The 15420-nt window shown below is 40.3% G+C and overlaps 1 protein-coding gene across 1 annotated transcript; it reads left to right on the forward strand.

Annotated features, from left to right (window-relative positions):
• Positions 1–4482: 4482 nt before the first annotated feature.
• Positions 4483–15260, forward strand: RIOK3 (RIO kinase 3). The gene is made up of 13 exons (XM_021551528.4): positions 4483–4593; positions 5368–5489; positions 6302–6447; positions 6572–6676; positions 7211–7320; positions 8035–8178; positions 9062–9189; positions 10086–10271; positions 10753–10912; positions 11883–11963; positions 12058–12147; positions 12460–12567; positions 13659–15260. The coding sequence occupies exons 1-13, from the start codon at positions 4528–4530 to the stop codon at positions 13758–13760; spliced, it is 1548 nt and encodes a 515-aa protein (XP_021407203.2). The 5' UTR covers positions 4483–4527; the 3' UTR covers positions 13761–15260.
• Positions 15261–15420: the final 160 nt, after the last annotated feature.

Here is a 15420-nt window from a genome sequence, read left to right on the forward strand (position 1 = left end):
GCTGCTGCCGCCCGGCGGCCGCGCCGCGCCCCGCCGGCCGGAGCGGCCGGAGCGGCCGGAGCGCCGCAGCCCGGGCACCGCGCGGCCCCGGCGGCAGCGGCCAAACGCGGCCGGCCGGGCAGGGAGGACATTGTCCCCTCTCCTCTGCCCTTGTGAGACGCCCCTGGAGTGCTGCGTCCAGCTCCGAGGCACTCGGCACGGGGAAGACCTGTAGAAGCAAGTGCAGAGGAGGGACGTAAAGATCATCAGGGGGCTGGAGCACGGCTCCTGGGGAGTCAGGCTGAGGGAGTTCGGGATATTCAGTCCGGAGGGACCTTACACCAGCTTTTAGTGCTTAAAGGGGACCTGCAAGAGAGCTGCAAAGGGACTTTTTACATGGGAATGGGTGGGGGGGGGGGGGGGGCGGGGGGAGAATAGCTTTAAACTGAAAGAGGGCGAATTTAGACTAGATGTAAGGAAGATGTTTTTTACGGTGAGGGTGGTGAGATGCTAGAACTGGTTGTGGATACACCATCCTTAGAAGCGGTCAAAGCCAGACTGGACCTGATCTAGCTAAAGACGTTTAGCAGGATGCCCTGCCCTGGAATGTGGTCAAGCAACTTCATCAATGCCCTATTTACAAGGCTATCAGTCCAGTGGTGGACTGAGAGAAGGCATCAAGATGGTTTTGGTGTTGAATTATGACAACACTAGACTGACACATCAACCCAAATTAATATCCTGACAGTGAGGTAAAGATTTAGCAGACAAGGTGCTTAGCTGACCTGGAGATATATGACTGGTAGTCAGTCACTGCACACTATAAAAGTCCAGTCCATTTTCTTATGGTTGGGTTCTTCAAACATATCCCTTCTTGAAGTGTGTATGAAGATTCCTCCTTTGGGTTGGGACACCCAAAAATTACTCCTTAAGGCTGAGTGAGTGAAAAAGATTTTGCCCATGGTCATTGACATGGGTGAAAGACATCCTTCTCTGCTTTAAAAACTATTTCTTTTTTGCTAGTTTTAATAGAATTGCTTTAATATAGTTGCTTTGATAGAGTGCACTGTACCATCCTATTCTAGTAGTTTTATCTTCTATAGTGTGTAGTAAATAATTCTGAGTAAGATCTCTTTGTCTAATAATTTACCATAATGAATCATTTTTATATAAATAGATCTGGTTTGCCATAATTTATCCTACAGGACAAAGCTGTACAAAGGTTCAATCACACCTCTATAATTTCTTAAACTTAAATCACCAACAGTCTAAGGCTAGGATTGGATCCAGCTGCACCTTGGCTTTTCTCTGAGAAGGAATTTAGAAAGCAAGGGAGTCCTGTCTGCACATCATGGCTCAATGGGAGGGCTTTCTAATAAGTTTTGTCTGAAGACCCCACTCACACTCATGACAAGAAGCCCCTGCTTATTGCAGGGGGGCTGGACTAGATGGCTAAATTGAATGGCCCCTTCCTACCTTCTATGATTCTATGATTCACTGGTGACGTGTGAACCGTAAATATCCCAGGCAGGTCAGAAGCAGTGAAAGACACGCCCTGTCAGGTCATGGTTACTGGGTGATCTTTTATTACGGCCTAGGTAAGCCTTGTTTTTCCCAGTCCTGGATTTAGCAAGGCCCTATCTTTGCAGTTCTTACCTTGACTTTGCTCAGGTAACACAAAGTACGGGGCTCTCTCTGTACATGTACACCCTCTTTTTAGAGGACAGAGCAAAGCAGCATAAGTAAGGAATTGTTTATGAGCATGGCTTAAACTAGGGAGGGAGGGAGGCACTAAGTGGTCAAATCCAGGCTGTAAGATGAGCCTGTCTAACCTGCTGCATTTAGCCTCAAAAGACAAGGTCAACAGAGTGCAACAGCTGAACAGCTGACCAAGATAAATTCAAGTGTTTTGGTGAATCAGACATCATCCTATCTGGTTTGTAAGGTGGTGGTCCAACAAAGACATTTGATTTCCAGTGCTGAAATGTTTGGTCCATCCAGGTTCATGGAGATCACTGATAAGACACTGTAATGGATGTGTTAGAGATGTCAGGGATACAAAATTTCCACTGTGCATCTGTTTATGTACAAAGTGAGAGCACCTGAGAGCACTTGTTTATGTACAAATGTGAAATGTGTATTTGGCAAACAAAGGCACACTTTGCATTGTGTCACAAATTCAGCCTGTAAAGCTTTAAAAAAGAGTAAGTAAAGTTCATGGATATCTACAAAGACTAATATAAGTATGCAGTAAGAGTACTTTTGACATTTTATTACAGTGGGCTATCACTTTCATGCAAAATATTACAGTGATATGTCTGAGCTTTTTGCAGTATTTCTTAGTAGAAATGGGACATATATATCATATATCATCTTGGGCAATGATATATTTTCTTACAGCCAAATACAGAGGCAGGTATGAATTCTTGTACACCACTTACAGTGAGGGATTAAGAATGAAGAGGTAAATTTCTATAAATTTCTTAACACAATTCAGTTCAAAGCTTGATCTATTCACATGAGAGGTCATGGGATCATGTCCTAATCAGGAAATATTTAAGAAACTAAAATAGAAAACTTATTTTTGAAAACTAAAAGCTTAATAACAAGACATAGGAATATATAGTTACTGTTCGTGTCTTTCTGAATCAAAACCTACCAAAACCCATTTTCTTAATCAGTGCTTGTACAGCTGTGCAAGAATAATGATTTTAACCAGGGCAGCAGGACATTGCTTTGATATTCTGCTCATATATAAAACTGTTAATTTTAGACCAAGAAGATAGAAGGGATCATGCAGTAATCTTCATATGCCAAAAGGCAGTTGCAAAGGGAACAAAATAATCTCTTTTCACCAGGGTGAAAAGTGCAGAGAGGGTAAGAAACATGCTGGTACTGCGTCACCAGACAAAGCCACTCTTGCCAGCATTTAGCAGTGCTGTGTGTCATTGACCTGACAATCTTAAAGGTCTTTTACAACCTAAATAATTCTATGATCCTAAAATGCCTTCGTGGCACAAGCCTGTGTCATGCCTGCAGGTTGTGTGTTACAACCTAGGTCCCTACCCTCTTCCAAATGGTATGTCTTTTAGCTGGGAACTTTCTGTTGTAGTGAACTCTGGAACCAACTGTCTTAGGAGATCATAACGTGTTACGTCATTGCAGGTTGCTAAGGACAAATAAGAGGAACTTTGGCCAACAAAGCTGATTCTTGCATGGCTGAGAACTGATATGAGTGGCCTTACTGGGCCTGCCTGGCAGTACAGGCTTTGCTAGATGTAAAACAGGGAACTTACTCTGAGCAGGCTGGGGGATTCCTTACCACAGAATCCCTTACCACTTCTGCCCTTGCAGAAGTGCAGCTTTCCTAGGCTGGTTTTCAGATTATCAACAGTGACAGTGCATTTGTCTGACTGCAGACAGATACCTTCAACAGATGGTGATAAACCAGCCAGAGGAGATTTCTAGGTATTGCTTCCTTCCTTTAAGGAAACTTGCCCAAGTAGACCTAATATGTCATAGCAAAACTATAATTTCATTGCTGTCCTGGAAATAGAGCATTTTAGTCACAATACTGTTTTCCAGATAAACATTACATATAAAATTGAGATATAAAAGGCAGCAGGTCACATACAAAGTATTTAAATTTGGATCTACAGTGACTTACAGAATTGGGATCAGATTAATTTGTTTGCTTATGGTTTGGTTAATTAGTTGTATTTTCTCCTGTTCCCTCAGTTACTTCCTGAAATAAAAACAAATGCTAAGTATTTCATTTCACATAGTCAATTAGGTTGGAAAAGACCTCTGAGACTGAGTCCAATCTATGATCAAACACCAAGTGGACTAGAGCATGGCAATGAGTGCCACATCCAGTCTTTCCTTAAACACCTCCAGGAACGGTGACTTCATCACCTCCTTGGGCAGTTCACTCCAATCTAATCGCCCTTTCTGTGAAGAAACTTTCCTAATGTCCAATCTAAACCTCCCCTGGCGCAGCTTAACGCTATGTTCTCTGGTCCTGGGAGAAGATGCCGACCCCAGCTGCTCACACCCTCCGTTCAAGTGGTTGTAGAGAGCCATAAGGTCACCCCTGAGCCAACTTTTCTCCAGGCTAAAGACCCCCAGCCCCTCAGCCGCTCTTTATCAGACTTGTGCTCCAGGCCCTTCACAGTTCCGTTACCCTTCTCTGGACTCCATCCATTTGTTTTGCCGCTGGTTTACTGTTTGGTTTGTTGTTTTTTGGGTTTTTTCTCCCCTCCCACCCTTGGTTCCCTTGGTTACTTCCCGAGATAAAAAACCAGCGTCAGCTATTAAATTTCTCCCTTTCGCAGCCCGGCGCTGCCCCTCAGCCGCCGGGCAGGGGCGGCCGGGCGCGGCTCCGCACGGGGCTCCGCCGGCGCGGCGCGGCCGCCCGGTGACATCACCGGAAAGGCGGGCCAGCCCCGGCCAATGGGCCGCCTGCCGGCCGCGGGGACCCGCGGAGGACCCGGAAGGCTCCGCAGTCGCGGAGAGACGCCGCTCCTGCCGCCCGCCGCTGCGTGCCCCATGGACGCGGTGGGAGTCGCTGCCGCCGCGCCCGACGCCGGGCCGGGCCCCGCCTGGCAGAGCAAGGTGAGCGCAGTGCCGGCGCCGCGGGGCCGCGCCCGACGCTGCCCGCGCTCCGGGAGCTGGACGAGGAGGAGGAGGAGGAGGAGGAGGATCGCTGGGGCCGTGGGGAGGGCGCTCGAGGTGGTGCCGGCACCACCAGGGTGGCGGTCACTCGGCAGAGCGACCCCAGCGCGGTTTGCTGCTGCCGGCAATGAGCTCCCTGGTGGGGAGAGCTGTTGTGCCAGCCCGGTAACTGAGTTGCTTCCCTCCGAGGGAGTTGGAGCCGGGTGAGCTCGGTTATCCTGGCGGTAGGCAGCGAGTCCCGGCTTGCTTGGATTTGCCGTTCCCCAGCCCCCGCCTCCCGAGCGAGCTGTTGTATCCCTGTGCGGCTTTGAGATGCCATGTTTTACGGTGGCTGACCTTTCAGCGCTCTGGGAGCGGGGGAGGAAGCTGTGCGTAAGCCATTGCTGTTGGGCATTCCAAGAGAAGTTTACATAGGTTGTGTGTCTGTTTGTTTGCAAACCTCTTGGGGAAACTTTACCCCTGTCTCCAGAGGGTACCGACACTGACAAACTGACTTTTTTTCCTTCATTAGTAAGTGACTATCAACAATTTTTCAACCCCGGTTCTCCCGATTGAGTTTATGAAACTACTCTTTGAGTAGTTCCCCAAGTATCTATAGAAGAGCCCTTACAGGATTACATGAGCTTATTTTGGAGCCAGCGATAGCTAATAATCCTGATTATTGTGTTGGCGCTGCACAAGTCTTGCTGACTTGAATAAAATGTTTATTTACAGTGTCCGTGGGGAGCCCCTAGCACAACATCAATATCATGTTCTCTTGCTGATGTAATGAGTGAACAGCTGGCAAAAGAATTGCAACTGGAAGAAGAAAATGCTGCTTTTCCTGAAGTGGTTGCGTAAGTTTAAGTCCTGGAGTAGTGATCTCCATAGTTGTGATGCCACCTTCTCTCTTGTGCATTTTCTTACAATGTGCTCAGTGCATAGCAGTATAGTAAATGATTTGCCCATTCCCCCTAACTCTGCTTCCTCAGATTTTCTTCAGTGAAGATGGCTTCCTCAGCTAAAAGTCTTCCTTAGATTCTCTTCCCTGATGCTCTTCCTTCCTTATTGATGTTTTCTTTGTATTTTCTGGGGGTGTTAACACAGTCTGTAAGCTGTATTTAGAGAAATGTTTTTTTCCTACTTTTTTAGGAACTCTTTTCAACAATATACAATGTTATTTTGAGAACTGTCAGGTATATCACCTGTATCCTCCCACTACCTGAAAGCTCTAAACAAAGGCTAAGAGATTACTAGTTCTAAAATTCTACAATTTTTGACTATCTTTCCTGTGAAGCAGAACAAGGCAACAATATTTGGGATGCTTTAAACATATAAATAAGTATACACGTGCATACACCTGTATGCCTTCTTTTTTTTTTTTCCTGAAGAACATCTTAAAAATAGAGCTTAATGCTTCTTGCAGAATGGTAAACAAGCAAAAGTTTAAGTAAAATTTACATTGTTAATGAGTGGCAAAGAGAAATGAAGTAATGATCTATTAATATTTTGTGTTGGCTTGGAGAGGAGGCAGACAGCTGAGATCCATTCCTTTCTGTCAGCTCTGCATGAAGTCTGTTGTATAGAGTGGGAAAGCAGTATAAAGCAGTGTTTCTGCTTAGATTGTTGTGTTTAGTTTTTTTAAAATTCCTATTTTTATCTAATGTAGCGCTGCTGAAGGACCATTTATTACAGGAGAAAATATTGACACTTCTAGTGATCTAATGCTAGCTCAGATGCTGCAGATGGAATTTGACAGGGAATATGATGCGCAGCTTCGGCGTGAAGAGAAGAAGATCAATGGAGATAGCAAAGGTACCTTCATCAGAATATTTTTGCTTTGGAGCTGTTTTTGGCACTTACCTTAAATTGACAGAGCTGTGAGGAAGTAGCAAATCCCTAATAATCACAGACATGCTTATTTGTTTTGTTTTTCAAGTTTCCATATCCTTTGAAAATTATCGGAAGGTGCATCCCTATGACAGTGACAGCTCAGAGGATGAGGTTGATTGGCAGGATACCCGTCATGATCCATATAGAGCAGGTATGGGACAGCTTTAAACAATAGAATTTCTTCAGCCAATAGACCTGAGAGTATGACAGAGTTAAATTAGGTCTTATTTTAATGTAAGGAGAGACACCAGCTACATTTAAAATCAGGTCACTTCAATGGGAGGTGTCAGCAGGAGGTTGGGTGGGTAACTTCAGGCTTCTGTCTGCCAGTGTATTAGCTTCAGTGGCTGAATCTGGCAAAATAACCAGCGTACATGGGAAGTACTGTGGGATGTGCTCATCTGTCATCCACGTTTGGATGAAATAGTTACATATCTTCTGCACATGTTGTAGCATGCCAGAAATGGGTCTGACACCCCATAGAAGACTGAGAAGTTGTAACATAGCCAAAGGAGCTGTCACGCTTAGGATAGAGGAAGACTGTATTAAGATCATATAATTGAAGTAATTTACTCTGTTTTATAAATAAAATTATATTACTTTTGTGGATGTTGTGGGATTTCTGTAAGCATTGGTTATGTTTGTTTAGGTGTAAAGTTTGATTTCTTTTTCTCACTGCGGGCAGATAAACCTACTACTACACCAAGAAGGGGTTTCATAGGAAAAGGTAAAGACATTACTACGAAACATGATGAAGTGGTATGTGGAAGAAAAAACACTGCTCGCATGGAAAATGTAAGTGAAAACTTAAGGAAACTTATTTTGTGTGTAAAACTGGAATGCTGCAATTCAGCCAAAGAGCTAATGCTTGTCCACCAGTACTGCTGGGTAGGGGACTGACTTCTGTTTTTTCCCTGTTGGATGATAGCAATGCACTCTTTGCTTTATTGGTTATTCACATTGGCAGTTTGAGTTTTGTGGGTTTTCTCTTTAAAAGTAGTTTGTTACTGAGCAATTCAAGAATGTGCACAGAACTCTCTTGAGAAAACAAAACTATCAGCAAGTCTGTCACACAAGCAAATAAAACACAAAAGCTATTTTTGAAAAGCACAGATGTTGTGCAATCTCTCTTCTAATTATTTTTTTCTGATAAGCCAAGTAACTTATTTTCAGTCAATTCCTTGACTTACAGCTTTTCAGTTTGTTTATCTGTAGTACATACCTTTAATCTTTTTTAAGGTAACTGGTGCAACTTCTGTAAATAAGGAAATGCTGCAAGTACTACTTTTGCAGGATGTTAGGTAATCTCATATTGATTTGGACAGAACTTTGAGTTCTGAGTTTAAAGCAGTGGGTTTTTTTAGCATAGTGACAACATTGCACAAAGTGGGTTTCACATAGGTCCAAATCTATCCCAAGTTTTTCCAAATCGGAATGAGAAATTTGTTTGTGCCAACTTTTGGCATCTGCTAGTAACAATGCTTAAATTTCTATTATTTCTGCTCGTAGTTTGCACCTGAATTCCAAGTTGGGGATGGAATTGGAATGGATTTAAAGCTGTCAAATCAAGTCTTCAATGCCTTAAAACAGCATGCATACTCTGAGGAACGTCGAAGTGCAAGGCTTCATGAGAAGAAGGAGCACTCCACTGCTGTATGTTTTTAATCAAGTCTCTCGATCTACTCCTCATCTTGTGTAATAGCTAAACACTGCTGGGAAACTTCTTGCAACATTACATTTTTAGTAAAACAGCTAAGCAACATTATGTTAATGTTGCTGAAAGAAATAATGTCAGCTAGCTCCTATTAGAAAAAGGCTATTTGAGCTGCATTACTGTGAAAATAATGTTGAAGTAAGAGCAAGCAGCTACTGTTTTTTTGTCTTTGTCTTTCTAAACTTGTCTCTTAATCTGCTATGTTGAATAAACTGCCTGGAAGTTATTTATAGAAACATCCAGAGGACTAATCCCCTGCAGTTGAACCATATGGCTCCAAATATCTGTCTTCATAACAAGGTTCAGGAGGATGAGGTGACCAACTGGCATAATAATTTAGAAGTTTACTTGGTAGACTGTATGGCTGAGTTTTAAGTAGGGCCTCTGGTAATTCCTGATGTGGACTTGTTCAAATTTGTGTGTTTTGCTTTGCTTTATTGTTACTTATATCAAAGAAATATAATGCTGAGGATATTGTGATTCATGATTTGTAAAGGCTTCTTGAAAACACTGTAGAAAGTGCTGTCGAGCCACAGTCTATATGTGCAATTAGTAAGATATTCTATGTGCTGCACAGCTGATGGGATACTAAGATTATTAAATCAATCCTGGAGCAGATTTGCTTTGCTTCAGATGTTTATTTTGGTTTGGCTTTTTTTTCTTCCCTTTGTCAGTTGAGATAAATTTTATTAATACATTATTATTTCCACTTAGTTGAATTCTTGTGGTATATAAATATTCTAAACTCATTATAAAGCAAAGAATTGCTTTATTGAATTGAGTATTCATGTCTTGCTTATTAATCCTATTCATTTCTTGTAGGAAAAAGCAGTGGATCCTAAAACACGTTTACTTCTGTACAAGATGGTCAATTCTGGGATGTTGGAGACCATCACAGGCTGCATCAGCACGGGAAAGGAATCTGTTGTTTTTCATGCCTATGGAGGAAAGTGAGTATATTGTTTGTTACTGATGATTGTTTTAAGTATGAGAGATGATTTAAAAAGCAGAAAACACAAAAATATTTAAACATCTGCACCTTTTTTATTTCTGAGACTTAAAGGCTGTATTCGCGTATACGCAGATAATAATAAAATCCGAAAACCAAATTATACCAATCATAAAGTAAAAGAATCCCTGCTTTCCTCCTTGGAAGTTACTAATGAATGGGGACAGATCCACCATGCCTTTCTGTGGAAAAATATATACTCCTTTTATAGAAAAGAAATCTTCAGATTTTTGAGAGATTCTTTGCACCGACCTGCCCTAGACCACAGAGCTGTCATGAGGATCTTGGGCTACCTGAAGGATGTCTTTCCATAGAGATTGCTCTATTGCCAGCTCTGTATTTGCAGCTCAGTGGAGGTGCTGTTTGTTACTTTCAGGTTATCTTGAGAGTAGTGTTGAGATGCTGCTCACTTCTTGAATCCTTCCTGCCATACTGGAAGGATTAGGGTACATTATGGCAACTGCATTGTGTTTAACTGAGTTTAAACCAGTGATGGTTGAGAAAGAACTAATGAAACTCAAATACAGATAATATATTTAGAGATGTCAAGAGAGAAAGTTTGAACTGGGGAGAAAGATGTGTCTTAACAAATTGGGAGAGGTAACCTATTTGATAAACAACTTAGAATCAAAATGCCAAAACCTGAACATTCATATGTAAGTTTAATCATAGTATTGTTATAATCTTAATTTGGCTTCTAAATGTGATAGAAAACTAGATCCTCTCTTATATGAAAAATTGCTGTATATTGCAATATATGAAGCCCAAACCCATGCATTTGCTTGTAAATATGTGAATAGTTATCTTTGTTATGTATTTGTCTTTTCCCATGAGCAGTGCAACTGAAGATAAAGTTATTCCTCCAGAATGTGCCATCAAAGTGTTTAAAACAACTCTTAATGAATTCAAGAACCGTGACAAATACATTAAGGATGACTACAGGTTTAAAGACCGCTTCAGTAAACTGAATCCACGAAAAATTATTCGTATGTGGGCTGAGAAAGAAATGCATAACTTAACAAGGTAAAGAAAAAAAAAGGAAGTGTAGTTGCCAAATGCCTGTCAGTTTCCTGTTCTCTGTTTAAGGAAGATACTCTCTGTCTGGGCATTTGACTTTTAGGCCAAAATAATATACAGCCTGGTACAGATTGAATAAGCCTCTGGTTTTCTTTATAATTTTATAAGCTGTGTCATCACCTTCAGTGATTTTGCAGCAGAATTTACAGGCTCATGAAGTTAACAGGTTCTAGTTGTAAAAGTGATTAGTATTTAGTGAGCATTTTTAGATTCACTTATAACTTCAGAATCTGAATTTTCCTGTGTAAAATACTGTAAAATTTATATAATTATTCAGTTTTCAGTTCTCTCAAATACTTTGTTTACTCTGGATCAGATTTTTCACGGAAGTCTCAGATTGCAAATGAGGTAGCAGGAACTAGAACTTTGGGGACTTTCAAGCTTTTATTCTGTTTTTCTTAATCAGTACCTATTTTCTGATCCACAGGATGCAAAATGCAGGAATTCCTTGTCCTCAAGTGGTTATCCTTAAGAAACATGTATTGGTTATGTCTTTCATTGGCCAGGATCAAGTCCCAGCTCCTAAACTAAAAGATGTAACACTTAGTAGTGAAGATATGAAAAAGGCCTACTATCAGATTCTTAACGTAAGATGATGCTGATTTCTCCTCCAGTTCTGGGTTGTATTTTCTTTTAAGGGAATAGGTGTAAGGACAAATGAGTACTTATTTACTTTTCAGTATGCTTACATAATTTTCAAGATACGAAGTCCAAAGTCTTATTTTGCTGCTGTTTAATGCGTGACTTAGAATCAGTAAGAAATTATGCACTGGAAAAAATACAATTAAATTTAATCTTAATCTGAGTGGAAATCATACTGGAATTTGATGACAAACATATGCTTAGCAGCAGAGGAATTGTGAGCAAGTAGTCCTCCTTTTACAGAAGCAGTATGTGGTTTAGAAAATTCTCTGAAGTCTTTCTGGGCTTACCAAACACTTAATTTACAATACATAAGCACTCTCCAGTGGATTGCCTGCCCCCTCTTCAGCAAACCTATAAACTGTAGAATTAATTAGAATATTGCTTGGTGGATGCTTTAATTTCCTATTATCTGCTGTCTACTCACTCTTACGTTATAGATATTAAAAACCCTACCAGGCAACCAGCCCTACAGCTTGGTAACAGGAGTGGTCTAGGTCTCAAATGAATGAGACCAGTGAGCAACCCAGCTGTGTCTTAAGTGAATTTGTGTACTGGTTAGGACTCAGTCTTTACAACTATGAGACTTGCTTGCCATGTGATAGGAGTGAAAGTGACATATATTTAGAGAATATGCTTATCTGTCTCCTGCACTTGGACTACTTGGCAGAGCTGACTTGAGTTTACCAGAGTAGCTCTTCTGACTTTGCCAAAGCTAAGCTCAGTTTAGTTTGCTGGCAGTTTACCAAAACTGCAATTCCCTGGATGGAAGTATATTAAAGACTTGGGTAAAAAATATGTAAATTATGTGGGTGATTATTTTGCAGTTATTTTGGCTTTTTTTTTTTTTAAGTCATGCTGACAATATTTTTTTGGAGTATAGCATACTTCCTTCATTAATTTGGTTCCTTGCAGATGATGCAGCAATTATATAGGGAGTGCAACCTGGTCCATGCAGATCTGAGTGAATACAACATGCTTTGGCATGATGGGAAGGTGAGTTTGGTTTTAATTTGGTGGGGGCAGGGGGAAGTTTTATCTACTGTGAAATGCTAATACAAAGTGAATTGCTATTTCTCTGTGACTACAGGTCTGGCTCATTGATGTCAGTCAGTCTGTGGAGCCAACCCATCCTCATGGACTTGAGTTTTTGTTCAGAGACTGTAGGAATGTTTCACAGGTAGAACCTCCTTGTCTGACAATCTTCTGTTATGCTGCATGTTTTATAAGATACAAGATATTTTAGATATGTAGAAGATTACTCTTGTACATTTTCCATGCTGATAGTGTCCTTCTCTGAAAGTGAAAAAAATGTGGAAAAGTAAAATTATACCATTAGAACTTAAAACTGAAATTTCCTTCAGTTATATTTATTTGTGGGTCAACAAAAACAAAAATGTAATTTTGGGTAAATGTAGTAACTGGTAAATGTCAAAGGAATATTTTGTTCTGTGCAGTAAAGTGTTTAATGTGTGCTCTTTATATTGACTAGTTCTTCCAGAAAGGAGGCGTGGCAGAAGCACTTAATGAGCGTGAACTCTTCAACGCTGTCTCAGGTTTAAATATTACAGCTGACAATGAAGTAGACTTCCAAGCAGAGGTATAGCTTTCTCTGTCTAACAATTTAAATTTGATTAGCTATGGTAGCTATTGCAATACCTTAACTTTCCAGATCTAGTTTGTGTGATTGCTGTGAGTAAAACTTCAGCAGTCATTCTGCATCTCTTTTTAAAACCTTGAGTATTTCAACCTAGTAGAAACATTTACAGAAACTCAGATTGACAGACCTCTCCACTCCCTTTCCTGATGTCCCTGCTCTCAAGCAGAAAAGACTTAATGTTGAATATAGTTTATTCATTTCAGCATTAAGGCAAATCTAGTGATCTGTTTTAGTTTAAAAGCTGTTGTCTTGCCTTACATACATTAAAGGTTGTACAACAAAAGGAAAGTTGGGTTAAAAATAATAATTATTCTACTGCTTACTTTTCATGGTTTAGATGTTAATTCATTTGAATTTAAAGTTTAGGCTAGCATTTTTAATTTTGAAACTTAAAATCATGCTAATGTAAATATGGACTTAGGAATCTTTGGTCACTGTTGGCTTTTAGTTTTCAGCCTTTGGCTGGAAATCCTCAAGGCCTTCGTCCTGATAGCAGATTTAAAAAAAAAAAAAGTTGTCAAACGGTCCTTCCACTTAAAGTAAGGGTAATGTGGCAATTCTACTCTCCCTAATTACTAATGACATTGCAGTTTATGCTAGTCCAGCATGGTGTAGGTGGGAGCTGGTAATTAGGTGACTCCTAGGGCAGGTGGTCAAAGCAAGAAAGAGATAAAGAGAACACAGTGCCACAGTTCCATGATCTCTGTGTCATTGGAGAAAGGCACACTTCTGTACTTTGAGGAATACAGCTGAAGTCGTAAGAAATCATACAGTCCTCCCTGCAGCTGGTGCAGTTTGGTTACATAGCTTCAGACTGTAAAGGAGTGCTGCTCATTTTAGTTACTTGTTGAGAACACGTTTGAAGGTGTACCTGGCTGTATTTGAGCTGTTACATGTTACTGAATCTTTGAAATAGCAACATTTTAAATACCTGCTCTGGCCTCAAAAGCTACTTTTTAATGCTGTTTAGAAGCCTTCTGCTACTGGCATAGCTTTATGATTTCAGCATGGTTTTATTTTTGACTCTCTAGATTGAAACTTTGGAGAAGATGAATGAAGATCACGTGCAGAATCATGGAAAGAAACTGTCAACGTTTTCCAGTGATGGAGACCCACCTATATATGATGAATAGCACTGAGTTTATAGTCGCTGACAAAACAAAACACAAATTTACTGCTTCTAGCTATGCTGGTGCAGTGGTAAATGTCAACTGCCAATGTCAAGAGAGTGGTTGGCTGGAAATACCAAAATGGAAAACACAGCAAGCATATGGTGATGCCTTGGTGGTTTGATTTTTTTTTTTTTTTTTTAACTTGTACCACACATTAGGCTGGCACTGTGAGAATGGACTGTCACTACCACTTTGAACAGACTGACAACTTCACCAATTGCCCAGTTACATTAGACTAATGTAGCTCAGATGGTCATATTTTGCATGAGTCAGAGCTTACATATCTTTTAATCTAAAAAAAATTTTTAAATCGTCTATATTGTCCAAAGTATCTAATGGGAAAGCACACTAGAAGAGTCCCTCTCCTTTTTTTCCTAATGCAACTTGGAAAACTAACTAAACACTGTTTATGGACACAATGTCTTTCATTCATCGCCACCACGGGCAAAATGAAAAGGCAAACTATGCACTGCAATCATATGAAAATGTTAATTTAGCAAAGTAATATATTTATAAATGCAAAAGTCAGGGCTTTTTTCATTTGAAGTACAGGGAATGTGGCTCTAATTATCTCTGTAAATACTATTGGGTATTACATGGGAAATATATTTGAAATCCAACCAGCAGAGGACTTCCTTGGTGACATGCCAGGAAATCCTGAGTCAACGATGTAGAATAAAAAGTCAATTCAGGAAGCTTCACTCTTAATACACAAGTGGTTCCAAGAACTTGGTGCAAGCCAAAAATAAAACTATCATAATCCTGTCTCTACCTAGAATATCAGTTTGGAGCATCAAATGTTCCTGCCCTGAAAATAATCATAGACAAATCTGAGTATTCTTTTTAAACCTGTAAGCAAAAAAAGCTTTGTTTAGAAATAATGATGACTGATACTGGTTTCCACAGTCTATTTATTCTTAATGTCAGACTTTTTATTTTTTTTTTCAGCAACTTCTAAAAATCTGATGTTTCTCTCCAAAAAACACATTTAAATATGAACTGATGTGGTGAGGTAGTTTGGAATTAAGGAATTCTAATCAACTTTTTAACTGATTTCTGGTTTCTAGTTTCTGATGCTGCTCTTCATCAAACAGAATATCGTGATGCTACATGTGACCTCACAGTGTGCTGTGAAAGTGACTTTTTAATCTCTTTTTGTTGGAAAACTGGTGGTGAAGTAAAATCTTAAGCTCTTGTGGTGGTATTCTTGCATGGTTCTTTGCATCACAGAGGCCTTCATTGATCTTTGGTGCTTCACTAGAGCAGTCTTAGGGTAGGACTACACTAATTCCTTACAACAATATAAAAATGACTGTTTGGGTTGGTACTACATGGACAGTAAACAACCTTGGTTTTGCCATTTTCATCCCAACACTTGGATTCTCTTCCTTTTTCTAAATCAGACAAATATCTTGCATTAACCCTTACTTCTGAAATAAAGGAATTTGTACCTTTGGGCTATTTAAGTCTGTTCCAAATTTCTCAGTGAAAAAGTTTCCCAAAATAATGGTAGCAGGGACAGAACAGACGAGGTACTGCAAGGGAAGTGCTAACTCCTTCAGAAGACTACAAGCTGCTGTTAAAGATATCCAGATAGCCTTCAGAGGAGAAGGCTTTAAAA

Source organism: Lonchura striata, chromosome 2, assembly GCF_050655825.1.
Source record: "Lonchura striata isolate lonStrDom1 chromosome 2, ASM5065582v1, whole genome shotgun sequence".
NCBI lineage: Eukaryota > Metazoa > Chordata > Aves > Passeriformes > Estrildidae > Lonchura > Lonchura striata.